This window comes from Ruditapes philippinarum, unplaced genomic scaffold, assembly GCF_026571515.1.
Source record: "Ruditapes philippinarum isolate M1 unplaced genomic scaffold, ASM2657151v2 ctg2189_1_1_1_1, whole genome shotgun sequence".
Lineage (NCBI taxonomy): Eukaryota > Metazoa > Mollusca > Bivalvia > Venerida > Veneridae > Ruditapes > Ruditapes philippinarum.
The window spans coordinates 64,764-83,752 of NW_026856389.1; the positions used below are offsets into that span (position 1 = coordinate 64,764).

The window sequence follows — 18,989 nt, forward strand, 5'->3', positions numbered from 1 at the left end:
AAGAATTAAGGGTTTAAGTATAATGAAGATGTATACATGCCATTCATTCCGATAAGAAAAGTATTTATTATAATTCAAACATTAACTCTGCTTTATTTGGTAACTAAATACATTAACAGCAAGTTCTTTTTGTTTTGTTGTTGATGGGAGATGCAATATGTAGTCTTCATAAATGTTCAACATACAGTAGCTGACTAGACATGTTACTGAAGATGCACAATGATTGTAAAGAACATCTGATATTTCTGCATCTCTGCTCAATTGAAAAGTATTTTACATGTATTATCATTGTTTGCATCATGGTGATTTTTTTCAGGTAGAAACTGTTTCCCATTTGTAGGTAGGCTATGTTTCTTACCATTAATAATTGGGCAGGTGAATAACCGCTAACGAATAAGGGCGGCCCTATGCTCTAAGAATGGCAAACATGAATCGATTCTACTCTTTTTAATTTTCTTCATTATGTTTTTGCTACCACAACAATTCTTTAAATCAAACGATGTTATTGACGATGTTTAAGTTGAATTTCAGTCTGATTGGCATATTCGGCAGAAGATAACTGTGGTCCATTTTTTCTTCGGTTGGAATTGTTGTTTTCAGTATGAATAGAAAAAATATATTAAACAGACACAATTAGGTTTGTGCTTTATATAAACTCAGTTAGTCATTAAAATGCATTAAAATACTTACGTGTACTCTGGCCTTTATAAATGATGATACTTTCCTCCTCACAACTAGCCGAGCCAAAATCTAGCATTTTTAAGTCCAATGTAATAACTTTGTCCCCGGGTGCCTGAAAAAAATCATATATGTTAACGTATTAAGCCTTTGTTACATATACTCACCATATTTAATATTTATATTTAGCCCGTGCTCGAGTCACAAACTGTTAATATCCATATCGAAGATAATTAAACTGTTATATATAGATAAGCCGACTCTGTTATTATCAACATTATGTTTTAGGACCTTCCATGTAATTCGCTTTCAACTAAGTACACATAATCAATATTTTCACTTATATCAATTTATATCTGATTGAGGAAATATATTTCAATTTTGAGCACATTGTTGTAGAATAATGCACGGTTCGAGTTCAAATGCGCAGGAATATAATCATGAAGGGCGAATTACAAAGCATTTTAACGATAAACATTGCATTGTGTATAGGTTAAAGTTTATTATTATGTATTTATAAAATTAAATTGGTCAAGCAAGGCACAGTCGCGCACCCAATTTAATTTTGTATAAACATACTCATAAATTTTAACAAGCTAAGTGTTTTAATATATTTTATAAACAGTCGATTTACTAGGATGATTGACTGTTTGCCGATTTACCAAAGTAAATGTGTTATGATCACTTTGAAATACGGCAATCCTATTGGACAAAAATAATTTGAAACACTAATATACTACAAATTTATATCTCTTTCAATTCTAACATGATAACAGATAAAGAGAATAGAGAAAGAGAAATGATAAAAATATTTCTGGTTCCCTGCCTACTTAACTACGATAAACGTAGTAACAAGGGCAAGTAATCCATACCATAACAATATGTTGAACTAAAATCTACACTAAGCGAAGAAGAAATTTTCCCAACGTCGTTTTGAAAAAAGTCTAATAAACATCAAATGAAAATTGTAGTAACAAGATTTTCTGTGATTCGGTCTACTTTTTACCTGATTAATCGCATTTTCAAGCTCTTGTGAGATTACACAGTAGACACTTTCCAACAACGTTTGAAAATTATGACCTCTGCAGTTTAACGTTATGGCTTAGTGTTTATACCTAAGATCATCTGATAAACCATTGAGATAAAAATTCTGACAATTGCTTATTAAGATCAGATAAAATGGTTACTTGTTGACGGTGGAAGGCGGTTGACAGCACTGGATCGATTGACATATGCTTTTCATAATATAAATTAAGTGATAATATGCAATGAGCTCGATTAACATTACGTATATCGATTGTATTCAGTTAATTGGTTTTGAAAGTCTTTAATTTAAAACCACTTGCCTCTATCCGCTATGTGTTCGAATCCTGCCAGGGACTTAATTATATTATATGATCTAGCTAGCTAGCTTACAAAGGTGCACTTGAGCGTTTCTCCACCTGTAAAGTGGAATATTGCCATGATATTACCTGTATTCTGTAAAAGCAATCCTCTCCTAAATCATCTTTATTCATTATTCTTGAATCTTCACCACCCAATATACTGCCAATGCACTTAGAGTCATCTCCACCTCCTACAATAGGATTCATCATTTTTTACAAAAGACATTGATTATTTCATCCCTTGCTCTATTTATTTTAATTACTAGTATAGGGTCCATGGTCGAATAAACAGCTGTAAAGTCCATATTGAACAAGACGCTAATGATGTCCAATAAACGTTTTTAACCTCTGCAAAAATCCAAAAGACTCAGTATTGTAATAAATAATATAAATCAGACCATAAATTGTAAATGAAAATGCACATATAGCTAAAGAAAACATTAGAAATCAACATAATTTTGTATTGTAACAGAATTACCCGGAGTACAATATGGATTTTATGTTGATTTATTCTGACTCTGAACATTGCTTAATTGATGAGATTTAATCAAAAACGTGGATTTTTTGGCATTTTAAAGTGGAAAGAAAAAATTTTTTTCCCGACTCGAGGGTAAATTTTTAAACCCTTGCCCTTTATGACAATCGACTTGAACTGTAGGGGGTTTTGTCCAAAATGTATATATGTCAATGGGCCCCAAACCCACAGTTTTTGCTTTGTTCAAGCCCTTTTCTGTAATCTCAACTAGTCCCAGTACCAAAATATTTAAAATAAAACTATTAAAAAATTGTTTTTAAAATCAGACGCATAAAGCATGTTACCTTAAGTCATTCAAAAACCCATATATCCTAAAATTTTTTTTTTAAAAAAGCAAGATAAAAATAGAGTATTACCACTGCAGGCGTTTCGAACATAAATCAAAGGGAAAATTTTTTCATGATTCCCAAACAAAACCAAACCAATTTTTGGTTTGTTTTTTAGAAATTATTTTAAAAGGTTTTAAAAAAAATTTTATTTTAAAAAGGTGCAAAAAATGGCAAAACAAGATTTCCCTGCATTTTTAAAAATGCTTTTCATAATTTGAAAAAAGGAAGGTTCGAATTTTTTTTTTTTTGACAGGGCCACATTTTAAAAGGGAAAGGTTTTGGGGGATTTGAGAAACAAAACCTTAAAAAAAAAGGAAAAAAAAAATTTAATTAAAAATTTAAAAAAAAGGAATGATTTAAAACCCCTTGGGTATAAAAAATTTGAAAATGCATATGGAAACTTTAATCCCAATGACTGAATCTTACAAGTTTTAACAGAGATCAGAATTTATTGGTTGTCGATGTTTTGTATATTTTTCAAAGAGAAAACGTTAGCAAAACTGTGAGTCGAATAAACGCTTCAAGAAAGGAACAAAGATCTATTCCTGTTACAAATTGTGTGCAAATGAAACTGTGATATCATAAATAAGACAAGTTGTAGCCTAGTATGGCCAAATTTATAGAATTACTGCAATCTAAAAGTCATAAAGTACTTACAAACTTAATATGTTATTATTTAAAAAGGCAAAAATCAGACGAAATGATATCTCTAGAAATCTTAGTTATTAAATAGTATTATGATGCTGTTTTAACTATATATACTGTGATGTTCTTTCTTTATATTATATAAATATTTTGTCAAACAAATTCGATTAAAAGCGAAGTTATAGTTTGTTCTCCGCTTAAATTTAGTACTCTTCATTATTCATTGACAGAGGTAATTTATAGGTATAAATATATAATTGGTTCATGGATTTTTGTCAGTATATGTGATGTATTGCATTGTATGTATTAGATATCCCATTGCTCAGTATTGTATTGATTTTTTTCTTTATATGTGATTTTCCTATATTGTAAAATATGTGACCTAAAATTATATTTCAAAATGCTTGTTATAAACCGTGTACATGTACCATGTGTGATATAAACCTTTTTGTTTTTTTCGTTTTGCTCTTTTTTTGAAATGGTATTAAAAAAATAATTTTTTTTTATTATGTAAAGAGTTTTATTACAATCGAACCGTGTTATTGTTTGTGATAGAGTTGTCATTTTAAAAGTCACAAATTACAATTTTATTTTACTGATAAGTATATGTTTCTTTGTAAGCAAATAAACACAAAAATAATGGTCGAAATAGCCAAATATGTAACCAAAAGGGTGGCATTTATTTTCAAAAGATTGGCATGGCCTATCTGGATAACCTGCTGGCAGTGGTGAATGTACCTTACCATCTACACTTGTTCGCGACTGGTGTCAATTAAAGTTTAAAAAATGCCGCTGGCAAGCTTTGCTATAACTCTCCTTTAATATTGTTGAATTTAAATGATGATATAATTATAGGGAAGACAAAATATTCAGTACACATCAGTTCATAAACAATAAAATACGACCAAGATCCGACATTGCAGTTGACATATGTTGAAATAATACACTTCGCGGAACACAAACAATGTGTAAATTTGTCAGGCTACGACATTGTACTACAAGTGGATGCTCTTATAAACTTTTAAGTGGTTAGCCGGGATATATAATTTAAGTATAGTGTATACCATAAGACCAACCACTACAGATTTTTCTAACAGTGAAGTGTTTATTTCTATGAATTTTTAGAGAATTACCGGTATTGTGAAAACAAAGCTGGGTTTTACGTGACGATGCAGATTTTCATACATAAACATACGAAACACATTGGCTTTTACATGCAAGCATCTTATTAAAGAGGTTGTACCACGTGACTTTTATTTTGAGTATCAGATGCAGAATTTCATTGAATGACAAGTGTGTGACATTCAATGTTCCATGAAAACTATTTTCTTTTTCAAAATTGTATGTTATCTTTATCTTTATCTTTATATTAAGGCTGGGAACAGTAGATCAATGTATATCAGTGTGATTTGTGTTGTGTAGAAGATGTCAGAGATAACTTATTTCCTGTCCTTGAAGACTGCTTAGCATGACATTAAGGTGTCTATGGTATGTTTAGAGTTGCAACGATTCAATTTCTATGCTGCTGGAGTAACATTAAATTTTGACCCTGTTGAATTCTTTTGTTTTCATTTTTCAACGTTGGAAACTGAACCCGGGTCACTTTTCAACCTGTCAACAATTCAACATAAAATTTGATTGAACTGATCAACCATGAAAATTGGGACAAATAGCCAAACGTCTGCTAAACAAACCGCACTACTGATCAGGGAAAATAACCGTTACATGGAGTTTGTGAATACAATAAAACTTCTCGCAGTGGTTACTTCCCCTGACCAGTACAGAGATGTTTATGCCATATTTATGAGAGCCTGAAATATAACATAGCTTTGGTGGCTGATTTGGAACGCTTTTGTGCGTTGTGTTGGATCTAGCGACAACAGGACAAAGCGCCAAACGGCGCATTGTCGGACTTTCGTCTTGTCGTCCTGTCGCTAACGATGTACGCCAAACGGCGCGTTGTCGTGCGGCGTGTTGTCGCGATGTCATATTGTCGCTCGGTTCAAATCGAAGGATTGGCTTATAAGCCAAGCGACAGGGCGGCATTGCGACAACGCGCCGTTTTGCGTGCTTCGCTAGAGACAATACGACCGCGCGACAACGCGCCGTTAGGCGCTTTGCCGTGTTGTAGCTAGCGACAAGACGAAAAGGCGATAACGATATAGGTTGCGGTGTCGCTATCGACAACGCAACGTGCAATATAACAAAAAAAAAACAATAAATTTATACACTTTAATATCAAAATTATCAAAACATTACTTTTAACTAATTAATTGTTGTATACCAATAAAAAATATACACCATCGTGATCCCTATCAGATCCAGAGAAGTATATATAAAAGATATCACACAAGTCAAAATCAATCTATCCCTCGTAGGATAATCACTGAAGCATGAGAACAGTGTGCATGGTGATACAAGTGGAATGGCCAAAAGTGAAAAGATCTCAATATCGAGTGTTGCGCCCATTTGCGATGATTACGACCTGACACTGTCTCATTATGCCACTGATAAGCCTGCGTATGGCTCTTGTGGGATTCGAACCCACTCCTCTATGAGGGCATGTCACAACTCCTGTATGACAGTTTGCTTAACAAGGGGAGATGAAATCGATTTATGCCTCAAAACTTCAGTTACATAAATTTTGCATAACTGAAGTCCTGAGACAGAAAATGACTCCCAGTTACTCTATTGTACTAGCTTTATATAGGTTACAATATGAATTTTAGAAAACTATTGATTACTTACATACAGTTCTCGCTCTCTTCGACGCTGAAGTAGTCGGATTTTAAGATCATGAAATGATCTTGAGCGGTCTTAACCGTCCATTTACAGTCTTCATTTACTCTGAATAGAAAGGAGATTGCAATTTGAATAAACTTGAAAACCTGGGCTCCTTGCCATTGGTTCTTGTTGCTGGGTCATATGGGGGTTGCGTTCATTGAACGCCGCCTTTCCTTGTTGATCTTGTTTTTCATATATTATATACAATAGAAATCTGTAAATCAGGTCGTTTGTTAACTTCTTAAAAGTATTATGTCTTCTTAATTAAAGCCAGCATGCCCCCAGATTCATACAAACTTTCATGAATCTTTTTTTTTTAAATGTATTTAAATGTAAAAAAGGTTTGTAGCGAATAAAGAAAGTAATTAACGCATTTCAAATTGTAATTATGACCTAAATATGTACAAAATATGCTGCAATAGCACTTATTGCGTTCGTCACGTACTTGAAATAGGGTGATAAATACTGTTAAATCAGTCAATAGTTTCTTAATCACATAACATGTAAATTATTACTTGAATATTTCTACTTTTCCTAGAACTGTTATATAGTTGGTGGCTGAGAAAACAAATTAAAATTTTCTCACTTTGGAAAGTTAGTTTATATTTACCTGATTGTTTAAGTGTCATATAATGAAGGCTTAACTTACGGAAATGTGTATGGACAGGACTTAAGAAAAAGCAGTGGATATACACTGAAATCTTCAGATTTAATTTAACAACAAAGTTCAGAAAAGTTTTGATGATGGTATACCCTATATCCATAAAAACCTTCAAATTCTTCTTGATATCTAAATGTTTTGAGATTGTTTACTTTACCATCTGTGAAATAACAAGATTGGTTGTTTTGGTGCATAACATATTTACAGCTTATAAATAGACTAATATCTTGTGAGATAAGAGTTAGCTTCATTTATTGTGTGTGTTTTATTGTTTTACTTGGTATACTCAAGTCACGTAGAAACAAATTTTCCTCTACCGCCGTAGTAGAAATCTGTCTTATAACAATTATTTTGAATTTTCAACATGAAATACCTGTAAAATTCTGTGCCGTTGAATTCTTCCGTCCGGAGCTGAATTGCAGCTACACCACCCTCTAGTTCTAAATCAATTTCTTCACCACATGGTGCTGTTTATAGAAAATGCAGCTTTAGATTAAATAATGAGAGGCAATACATGATTCATTATTAAACAGGTTATATGGTATTTTTTGTAAATGTAACATTATCAAAAATAAATGGGCATATCATAGGACTGTCATTGGTTTTCATATGTTTGGAACAGCCGATCTAGTTGATCTAGGTTAGTTTCATCCACATTCTTTTAAGCTCGGCTAATAGAAACTTTTAAGCAAAACTGGTTCAAACGATTGCAGGAATGTGGAACATTACTGCTATATATAAAAGCAATTTAAAACAGAATTTAGTTTTGAACCATATTTAGATTAATTGTCATTCAAGTTTAGAAATGCTTTATCAAAATTAGGATTATCTTCACATAAACTGGCTATTGAAACTTGACGCTATTCTAGAAACAGAGTGGAAAAAATATTGTATTTTTGTCAAAATAGAGATATTGGAGATGAAAACCACTTTGCTATCTCTTATTTGTTGTAAGAACATTTTAGAAAACAATATATTAAAGCCTATTATTAAAGAGTGAAAATCAAGCTACAATATAAAATATTTCCAAATGTATTTACAATGCCGTATGTGCATTGTTAACTATGCCGATTATGGAAGGCATTTACTTCACTTTGATTTTTTGTGTGTGAAATTGATTTATATGTGAACATCTTATTCATCCTCCACAATATGTTAACAATGTAAATTGTGTCAGATGATAAAATTATGTTATATATGTATATGCAAATGTATGATAAAAAGACAAAAAATCTGTACTGTTAAAGTCAATAAAATTATCTACCTATATATCATGAAAGCTTAATTCAATAAACAGTAGGAGTTTTATACTGATACTGATTTCCAATACATCTCAACTATATGAATACACGTAAATGTAACAGTAATGATTATAATTGTTTATATACATGTATTTTAATTATTTTAATGTAAGACAAAGTATTATATAGTATATTTACATTTAAGTTCGTGTATTTAAATATCAAAGTTAGAAAAAGACCGTTACCGATACACATATTAAATTCAGATGGGGAAAGGGATTAAGAAAGTCTGAACAAATTGTTCGATCAATACCGCCTTGAGTTAGGAATTATCATAAGTAAATGCATGTGTATTTATATCAAAATCCAGAAATAGATCTTATCAAGTTATCATGATCTAAAATTAAACCTACCTTCCCTCTTAGAACGTAAATTCTGTAAAGCTGTTTCAAGAACATCTGGAAATATTACGTAGGAAAAGCTACACTTCGCCAAAATGGCGAAAATCAAACAGTTTAATCCATGCATCTTGTTTTTATAAAACGCATTTATAACAAACAGACGCTTGTTTCACACTGGCTTGCAAATCCAAGGATTCACTTGTTTCTCGTACATACAATGTATATATATCTCAAATTACTCGAATACTTGGAAAACAGGATGTGATTTTTTTATCCTGCTGAAACATAGTTGGTTAGGTCGAGTGTTTCAAGAGCTCACTTAGCAGAAAGCCTGTTGTATTTATAAACAACTTATTTCTCGCTATAAAGTTATAGATTCTATTAATTAAAGATTTTTGAAAAAAAAAGTGTTGGAAAGGTTTAGATTATGTACAATATAGTTATTTTTTTATTCTAGATGAAAGCTATACAATACCTAATAATCTTCTTTCAAGTGAAACCCTATACACGAATAACTATAAAAATCAGTAGTACACAAATCAATACAAAATTTGTGCAATAATCAAATACTCAAATATATACACAAATACGCACATATTATAAACAGAAATATATGTTCAAATTATATTTTGTACACAATTAACTACATGCATAGAGAATTTTACAGACAACAGTTAGCAATATCATTCTAACTAAAGAAAGGGTTTTAAGTTTCATACCATTAAGTAAACTACTGATGTAGATGTTTGCTTGACAATAAGTCGAATCTGAGTGAAGATATAATAACATTTTTGGGAAAAGTCAGTTAAACTTCTGGGTCATCTTTTTTTCAAATGCGGACATGATGAATGTATAGTTATTTGTCTAGTTATATCTTTTCTTCTGTTGCGAAAATAGATACTACCATCATGTTTCGCTAACTTTTCTAATTATCTTATAATTATTCTTTTACTGATCTTTACCAACATTACTTGTGTAGTTTCGAATTCATTATCTATTTATAATGTAAAGCTTATTTATAGCTTTTGCCTTCGAAAAAATACAGTTGCCATGCCCCATTAAAGTCATTTTTGATTTTTTAACGTTTGTTTTGACGATAGTGGTCAACAGTTGAATAAAACAACAACATTAATTTTATAATAAACCTTTTTTTCTTTTATATTTACCAGGGCAAAATTTATTTCTATGTTGGATCGAGTGTCTGTCAAAAAGAACCAACGTTTTGTTTAAATTGTACAATATTTCACGAAGAAAACGCCATGTTAGAAGTGTTTGAACACATCTTAATAAATAAATAAATAACTGTTTATTTCAATATTTATCCCTTTTCCCATCTCTTGCTGTGACATCACTTACAAAAAAATATGCTACAAGTGTTACAAGAACCTTAACCAAACATAAATCTACTTGACAAATTATTTAAGCTCTAAGAGGTTTAGATTTATGTATGTCAGATCATTTCAGTTTTTGCAATAACCACTTGGTACTTGTGTGACACAAGTAAAATAATTCAGCTAATATTTCAAAGTTCTCATGCAAAAGTCGTCGTGTATTGTTTTTTTTTCTTAAATCTATTATCACTACATTATGAAGCACATTTTTTGCCTTTTTCTACAGATTGAAAAACATGCTCGTTTCTGTCTTTATCATCTATGGTGACTTGTTTGTGCCATGCTCCGCGGGATGCCATAAGAAACCACGAAACTACGACAAAATGTTTCTGACCTCCCTGAGATCACTCAATACGGTCACTCAAAATAGTTTTTTTCTTCCCACAAAATCTGAATAAAATGAGTGTGGCGTTCTGTTTTGTTTGTTTTGTTTTGTTTTGTTTCATCGAATCGAATTCCATTAAAAGATAACAATGGCTGTCTATATTCTTAATTGGGTTTTCCCATTTACATAGTCAATTACAAGAAACATGGCAATGCCACGTGTCAGAATAATCATGAAGTTTATATGTAGATATGTATCTTACAACGAGTTAATATTTCCCTACAGTGATATATTGTTGTAGATGAAACAACGAGTTAATATTTCTTTACAGTGATACATTGTTTTAAACAGAGTGTAAATATCATGTTTAAACCAGTCGCTGTAGGTCAGGGTATCGTATTGTAACACGGCCAGCGATTGGCTGAAAAAAGTGCAGGGAAAACCGTATGATTCAGTTTATACATGAGGCGATTGGATGAAAGTGGGGTATTTTTAAGTATAAAAACTAATTTAAAAAGTAACACTACAATGTTTTCTGAAGAAAATGAAATATTTCATGAGTCTCTGTGATAATTTTGACTTGGATATTTGCATTTATAAAAAGTGTATGTCAGTCCTGTGATCAGCAGAAAATTTCAATGAAATGGGGGGTAATCCTCTTTGAAGTCAATTTGCAAAAAATTTGGTTGGCTACCCCTATATAACAGGAACATTTTTATATGTCAGGCATTTCATTCTGCTAGAAAAAATACCTCTTTAGCATGAAAACTGAATTTTAAGGTAGGATAAGGGACCATTTCTTATAATGTAAGTCTATGGAAATATCAATGTGAGTGTCTGACCTAAAGAGAGGGAAATTGGAACTGTCATAATTCACAGTAGAACTTTGTCTTCATTGATTACACCATGAAAAGCTGATATTTTGGAAGAATGGATGTATACAGCCTGTCTAGGTATGATATTTCATTATTTCAGTGCAACTGTTGGTGTTTACAGCAGATAATGTGTCAAAGGGGTCAATCTACAAGCATTGTTTACATATGAACAAGAGTATTAGTGTTACATAAGAGTTCATAATGGTTTATATTTTCTTTGAACAGTGAATTTGAGTGATAATCAATTGGTGATATGTTGATGATGAATAATGTAGACCTTGGTCATTAAAAATATTTTTCAGATTTCAAAGAAATGCTGTACATTGGCTATACACATGCCAGGTTTGAAGACTTCATGTATAACTTGACAGGACCTGATGTAAGCACATTGGCCACTTTTGATGGGTGTTGCAGGTATATCATTACAAATGCATATTGTCAGGTTCAAAACTGATATATAATAATTAAAAAAGTTTAGGGTGCTGTTTCGATTAACTTTTCGACTTTATTTAGGGGCGGAAATTTCTTCGCTCGGCACTAATTTTTACCATTTTGCTCAAATATTTAAATAGAATGTCACAAATAAATTGCTTCTTTGTCTGTTTCCTATATAAGAATGTTTTTTGTTTCATTTCCAGGCATAGATAGCATTAAAGCTTCAAATAAATATCATTTTAAGGCTTTTGTCTTAAAATTTACTTGGTTTCAGGGCATGAATATTAACACATACTTAGAAATTCAAATCCATTGAAAAATGTAGCATAATTCAGTTAGGTTGCTTCTGAATAGCCTCTTATTATGTGGTTAAAATGCAAAATAGTGATAAGAATTTATTGTTTTCTATTTGGTAATACATATTTACACACTCACAATTGTATAATGCCATAGTTTTTAGACTTTATGTCTGTTTAATGCATAATTGAATGTGCATCATAATGGCCAAGGGTAGAATTATTTTGTAGAAAAGTTTTATTGATAAGTAAAAGTTGATCTACTTTTTCACAATCATATCAGGCACAATTATAACACAGCTTTAGTGTCTGTGATGTGTCTATAAACAGAAAAGGCACTTATTCTGGTAGATAAATGTATAAAAAGGGTGTGATTATGCACAACTTCAGTGAATTACCTCCCTTTATTTATTGAGAAACTTAGATAAGTGCATAAATTCTAGTTTCTGGCTACCTAAATGAGAAAAAAATACACATTACTGTCCATTCCAAGTACATTTTGGTCTGAAGAGGTGATTTACATGTTAAAACACCTGAAAGAAGGTTTCAATTGTCATATTTGACTCCAAATGAATGCAAAAATGACCAAAAAATGGGTGTAGAAGTCAAATTTTAGGCTTTTACTGTGCTGTTAAATCCAGAGGAACTTGGTTTTTCCATATATTGCATTTCTTTATATCCATGTAAGAGAGAGACAAAAAATATAAAAAGAATTTTGGCATTTTATTGACATTTAGGCTTGTATTTAAGACTATATATGCAAATATTTGGAGTAGAAAAATATAGCAGGGCAGTTTTGAAATACCTAGTTACACCCAAAATGTTGCTATGTGTGTACAAATAATGTGTAATCCATAATCAGGTCATTATACAGTAGTTATTAAGTATGTTTGCTAAGCTAAATCTTCATTCAGGAAGTCTATTGGTAATAAAATGTTGAAATTTGGGTGAAAAATCACTTATTTTGATATGGGTGGGGTGATAAAATTGCTCCCTGCTGCATCCTTTTGTTACAAAATTAGTATTTTGAAGCACTTCTGTAATGAGAACAGTGTAGTTTTGCTATCTGTGTGATTTTATGGAAGTTGTTACAAAATTGGCTTCAGAATAATGAGTTAAGTATAAAAATCACATGCTAAATTTCATTTTCAGAATATCCGGAATGCGGCATAACGGCGCTTGTTGCAAAAAAGGGAACTTCAAAGTTTTAAATGACTTAAGAGTGGTGAAAATGCATCCACATTATTGGTAATTGTATATGCAACTTCATTTATTATTAGATTTTAGAATACTAAACATTTAATATTCCCTTTAGGTCAGGGTATCGTATTGTAACACGGCCAGCGATTGGCTGAAAAAAAGTGCAGGGAAAACCGTATGATTCAGTTTATACATGAGGCGATTGGATGAAAGTGGGGTGTTTTTAAGTATAAAAACTAATTTAAAAAGTAACACTACAATGTTTTCTGAAGAAAATGAAATATTTCATGAGTCTCTGTGATAATTTTGACTTGGATATTTGCATTTATAAAAAGTGTATGTCAGTCCTGTGATCAGCAGAAAATTTCAATGAAATGGGGGGTAATCCTCTTTGAAGTCAATTTGCAAAAAATTTGGTTGGCTACCCCTATATAACAGGAACATTTTTATGTGTCAGGCATTTCATTCTGCTAGAAAAAATACCTCTTTAGCATGAAAACTGAATTTTAAGGTAGGATAAGGGACCATTTCTTATAATGTAAGTCTATGGAAATATCAATGTGAGTGTCTGACCTGTATGTATACATGTTTAAAGGTCAGATCGTTTAAACTAGCAAATATGCGCGTTTAGAGAGAGATTTTACATCAGTTAGGAGAGACACGCTGATAGTGTGTAGCGGTTTTTTTTTTATTGAGAAGAGAATTTTGTTGTTTTGAAGGGAATTTTGTTGGTTGTTGAAGTTGGTTGAATATAATTGTGGTGATCTTAATTGATCAGGGTTTATTGGTTGTAATTAGTTGTTTTGGTTGTTGAGTTATATCCATTTCGTGAAGATATAATTGGTTGATATTGGTTGAATGTTTGGTATTGTCAAGATTATATTAGTTGCTGCTTTGTTTTGAGGATATATGTAAATATTGGGTGCTTTAGTTTAAGTTGTTTTCTGATGCTGATTAGATTGTGTGAAGTTAATATTGTTGGATGAATTATTGTGGTTTATACTGTATTAGACGGGTTTGATTTTCAGAAAAGACCCTCCGTTAAGAGTCTAACGGCATTTTTTAGTACAAGCAGGTAGTCAATCGTTTTTACATAATTCGGGTACGCTGAATCCATTTTTTGCTCTACCACGGCTGTACTCAAAGTCCTTGACCAAATCAAAATGACCGCCATTGTCCTTTACCATCTACTTAAAAAATTATTATTTCTGGTACATATCCTATCGTATGTCCTTTAATCTACATGGAATAAAGTTTCAATTACTTTTAGCAATAATTGGCTGATAATTATACATGCTAAATGTAAATATTTTAAATATTGCCTGTCATCTTCACAGGTCAGCAACTATGTCTCTGGGCCCGCATGTCCTTGCAACAATATATATTGTACGACCCGATTTAAAATAGAAAAAAAACAACAACAACAGAATCCCTAAAAACAATCAAAACGGCAAAATTGAAATGATGTAGGCTCGATTTGACTGAGCCTGTACATGGACGTTACTTGATATTGCAAGGAACCGTCCAAGCACCCTAGCACCGGCCTACACAAAATTCATATATCAAACGGGGAATTTCGAAATTTGGAATTTAGAAACATCCGCAGATTTGTTTATACGATATTTTTATTGTTGTATTGATATAGCTACTAAATAAAGGGTCTTATTTATCAATCAAACTTTAAACATGCCTGGACATGGTTAAAAACAGATCATCTATTTATAAATTGAAATAAACTCAAATAAATGGTAAAGTTATTTTAATCTTTATTATTTTTCACTTTGAGTAAAAAAGTCTCGCAAACATGAACAATAAATGGTCTACGATCTTGCACTGTCTTACGGTTAATGAATAATATAGAGTAAAACATTATAGGTCTACCGCGGGTATTTGATGATGGTACATGCATTATAAGAAGATTAGACAGATAATTGATACCAATTCTGCAATTAATAATTATATTGACGATTCACTGCTGTGTACCCTTTTTTATTAACACAGAACGATTTGATAGAGCATTTTGGTTTTTTTTACTACTAAATCATGTAACATATGCCGTCAAAGCCTATGTCTTTAAATTTTATTAACTTAATTGATAATACGAGATTTTGTGCGTTTTGTCTTAATTCATTGATATTTATTCATTCATTGTTTTTGTTAATATCAACGTCTTCATTATAATTATGTCACTTTGCCAAGGACGCTGCGCCTTATTCTATATTATGTTTTTGCGTTCATTGAACGCCGCCTTTCCTTGTTGATCTTGTTTATCATATTTTAAAATCATTCAAGTGACTAAGATATATTCAAATCTTCATACTGATTATGTTCTCGTATTGGCTATCTTTCAAGAAATTGACGAGTATCTTATTACATTTTGATATAACATATTTTGATGTCATTTGCAACGATATAATTATTTAAAACTCATATTTTTTTTCTACTATCACTCCATAAAATTAGTTTGCTATTTCTTAGTGTAATTTTAGTCACTAAAATGTGTACTAACTTATTTTTGCAATATCCTGACAATTATGTAAAACAAAGATAAACAAGGGTGTGCCACTTTCCTCGTTAATCTTGTTTTACATCCTAGTGTTTAAGCATTACAGGTAGTCCTAATATGCCACAAATGTATGCCCAGTTATGCCAATATCCATCTAATGAATGACAGAATTTATGACCGGACATGACCTTCAAAATATGACTTTTAATGTCTGAAATCTTACTTTATGCGACAATTCTTTTCTCACTCAAACAAATTGCTTCAAAGTACAACGTATTTTTATTCTTAGATCTTGCTGAATAACACATATATGGACTGGACATGGCCACAAATGCAATCTCATACCATGACTTTTGAAATACAAGTGTGACCTTGAAACATTTGTCCGCTACATGTTGTCTTACGAAGATGCACCATATTTATCCCAAATGATTTTTAATTCATCCATGAATGACAAAATCGTTAACCAGACTTTTTAGACACTTTAAGGAAATATTTTGTTCGAAGTGAAAGTATGATTTTGATTACATCATCAGATGGGTTAACATGTGACTCATTGTCCCAATGTGCCATATATTTATGCAGAATTATTATTTCAAAAGGCATCAATTAATGAAAAGTTATAGATCGGACACAACCATCTTGTTACGTTTATATCATGATTTATGATATAGAAGTTTAACTGTAGACATAACCCTGCTTGTGCATGACACGACCTTTTCAAATTTCACCTTTACGCAGTTATTGTCGTTCCAGGACGGCGGCCTATACAATTAACAAGATTTAAATATTTTTACCTGTACACCGCCTGCTCTAGGTCAATCAAAACAGATAATTTAATACCACATGATAACAAAATAGACGACAAAAGTCCTAACACAGAGGCCTCAACCACCATGTTCTTGTCGGGTTACCTATATAAGCAAATGAAATACTATCCTCATGCACGAACCTCGGAACTAGTATGTAGGGGCTTCCATGGGATAAACACCATATGGAATTTTTCTCTTACAAGAAGAAACATTAACTCTATTATTCTGGAAAGTAGTCTATTTCATGAAAAAAAAATATTTTTCAAATGCCAGCCTTGATGGCGATTCCTATATAATGATTTTACTTTTGGAAATTCTAAGACTTTTTTAAAATATCATGTCGTGCATGAAAAATTGTTGACCGGGCTCCCCACTAATGAACTTTTACAAACTTGTCTTTCTTGCTAGACATGACCCTGATCTATGGACTGTTGAATTGGCTCTCAATCACTACACGTCCCAGTACATGTTCTTGTGCAATTGACATTGACATAAGAAATAACCAAACAATTTTCATGGTATCCCTGTTTAATGATTAAGTAATAATATAAAGTACATCATTTCCCAATCCATTATAGGCTGTATATTTATGCTCAACTTTTTCAAAATCCATCTCTTAATGACAGAATACTAAAATGCACATCTTTTTTCAAGCACTATCAAGTCTTACTTGAGGGGTTGAGGTTCAAACCTGGGTCTTTCTTATGACATTGTATCCATGTGCCACACATTAATGCAATTTATTTCAAAATCTATCCAAAAATGACAGATATGGACGGGATTAAAAATGGACAGACAGGGACAAGCTCTTACTGAAAGATTTGTGAAGATGTGTGTATCTTCATGTTTGTTTCTTACTCCAAAAGCAGCCTTTTGCCTCTCATAACCAATGATTCATCCTATAGGTTGGGGGTATACCAAAATAATCTAAACGCATAATTGTGATCGCAAATACCCCTAACTGACACAAGAGGACGCTCGTACAGATAGACAGACGAACATACATTTGAGCAGGTCCCCCCTCAGGGCGATACAAATCCAATTTAAAAAAAAAAACATCGCAATAATTTGAAGAACATGCATTGTATTCTAAGAAGTATAAAAATAACATCTCCATGACAAAGTGAACGCAAATATGACTCTCATTTACGTTGTATTAGGGTATAAATTGTGACCTTTTTGCACCATAAAGTTTGTAGTTTTAATGGATGTTTTTCAAAATCTGCACTTGGAAGTCTTAATAAGTATCACTGCACTTCTTATAAAAGAAAAGATGCATGGTTAAATGCCTTCTTGTGCTTGTTAACTTTAAATATAATACAGTGTATAAAACATAGGAAATTGTCAGCCATTTTGAATTCCAAGATGGCTGCCGCAATAAATTTTATTGTTTTACATCTATTCTTCTCGTTCACACTTCAGCAGACTAAAATTAGCAAAACCTTAAATTAAAATGCCAAAAAATATGTATATATCTCGCCCATGGGAAAATAAAAGTTAAATTAAAAAATTCAATGGCGGCAATTTTGAATTTGATTTTTAAAGGTCAAGGACTAAAAATACAGCCGTGGTAGAGCAAAAAATGAATTCAGCGTACTCGAAATAGGAAAGTAAGCCCAACTACCTGCTTGTACTAAAAAATGCCGTTAGGATGAACATTTTCCCAAAATCAAACCAGTCTATATCTTAGAGTTGTAAAAATATTCATTTTTTGTGTTCTTCATTTTTGTAGTGATTTTATTGTTTTGTTTGGTCATAAGTTGTTTAGAGCTTGGGCTCGCCAGTTGTTTTGTTTCGTATAAAAGACGTATACGTGGAAAGATATTTCGAATAAGTGGCTGATAAATGATGTGTGTTTGTTTTTGGGTGTAAATAATAGTCAGAGGTTGTTGTTTAAATGTATATATTGATTTAAGATAGAAAAAGATAGAAATACCTAAAAAAATAGAGTTAACTAAACAATGACATGATAGTTTTCCAACTGAGAATATTTCAATTTTATGTCAGGCGGTGCTGCCCAGCCCCCATATCTTGGAAATTGGTTCTAGTATTTATTGCTAAATCTTTCCTAAGATTAAATAACATCAAGGCAGACATTTCTCCTGACAATTTGGGGGCTCGTCCGGGATATTCTCTTTAAGTTGGAATCTTTCCTGGCTAAATATTGTTTGTTAAACTTTGATAAAATTTTTGTTAAACCTTAAAATATGATAAACAAGACCGACAAGGAAAGGCGGCATTCAATGAACGCAGCCCCCACCCGACCCAGCAACAAGCGCCAGCGGCAAGGAGCCGAGGAGGACCCCAAAGAAAAACAGGACAGGGCATAAACCATTTTCGATCTGTTGGTAAAATGTAGCAGTGTAAAATGCTGTTAGGCGAAAATCGATAAATTTGTTGTAGTGTTATACAAGTAAACTGTTTAAATAGAGGTTTATATGTACAGAAGCGGTGATGGCCTGTGTTTAAAAGTTTATGTAAACTGAAGAA

General features: G+C 32.0%; 2 protein-coding genes across 3 annotated transcripts in view; both read right to left on the bottom strand.

The window, feature by feature from the left end:
* The window catches only part of LOC132746360 (uncharacterized), a 152,970-nt gene that overhangs the window by 38,538 nt on the left and 95,443 nt on the right, over window positions 1-18,989 (bottom strand). Inside the window, exons 5-6 of one of the 2 annotated variants that reach the window (XM_060735476.1) lie at window positions 2,151-2,254; window positions 691-793 (exon numbers count right to left, since the gene is read on the bottom strand). In XM_060735476.1, coding sequence (XP_060591459.1) covers window positions 691-793; window positions 2,151-2,254 — 207 coding nt within the window. The remainder of the gene's footprint in view (window positions 1-690; window positions 794-2,150; window positions 2,255-18,989) is intronic. The other variant, XM_060735477.1, reaches the window with a different exon arrangement.
* LOC132746358 (uncharacterized) lies at window positions 6,298-8,855 on the bottom strand. The gene is made up of 3 exons (XM_060735475.1): window positions 8,672-8,855; window positions 7,391-7,484; window positions 6,298-6,419 (listed from the first exon to the last, which is right to left on the bottom strand). The coding sequence occupies exons 1-3, from the start codon at window positions 8,784-8,786 to the stop codon at window positions 6,317-6,319; spliced, it is 312 nt and encodes a 103-aa protein (XP_060591458.1). The 5' UTR covers window positions 8,787-8,855; the 3' UTR covers window positions 6,298-6,316.

Excerpts from the sequence above, each read along its gene's own strand:
- LOC132746358 (XM_060735475.1), bottom strand. The coding sequence starts at position 8,786 with ATGCATGGATTAAACTGTTTGATTTTCGCCATTTTGGCGAAGTGTAGC. Across the intron at positions 7,485-8,671 it reads TTTACGTTCTAAGAGGGAAG|CACCATGTGGTGAAGAAATT; the intron begins GTAGGTTTAATT and ends TTCTATAAACAG. Across the intron at positions 6,420-7,390 it reads AACGGCACAGAATTTTACAG|AGTAAATGAAGACTGTAAAT; the intron begins GTATTTCATGTT and ends CTTTCTATTCAG.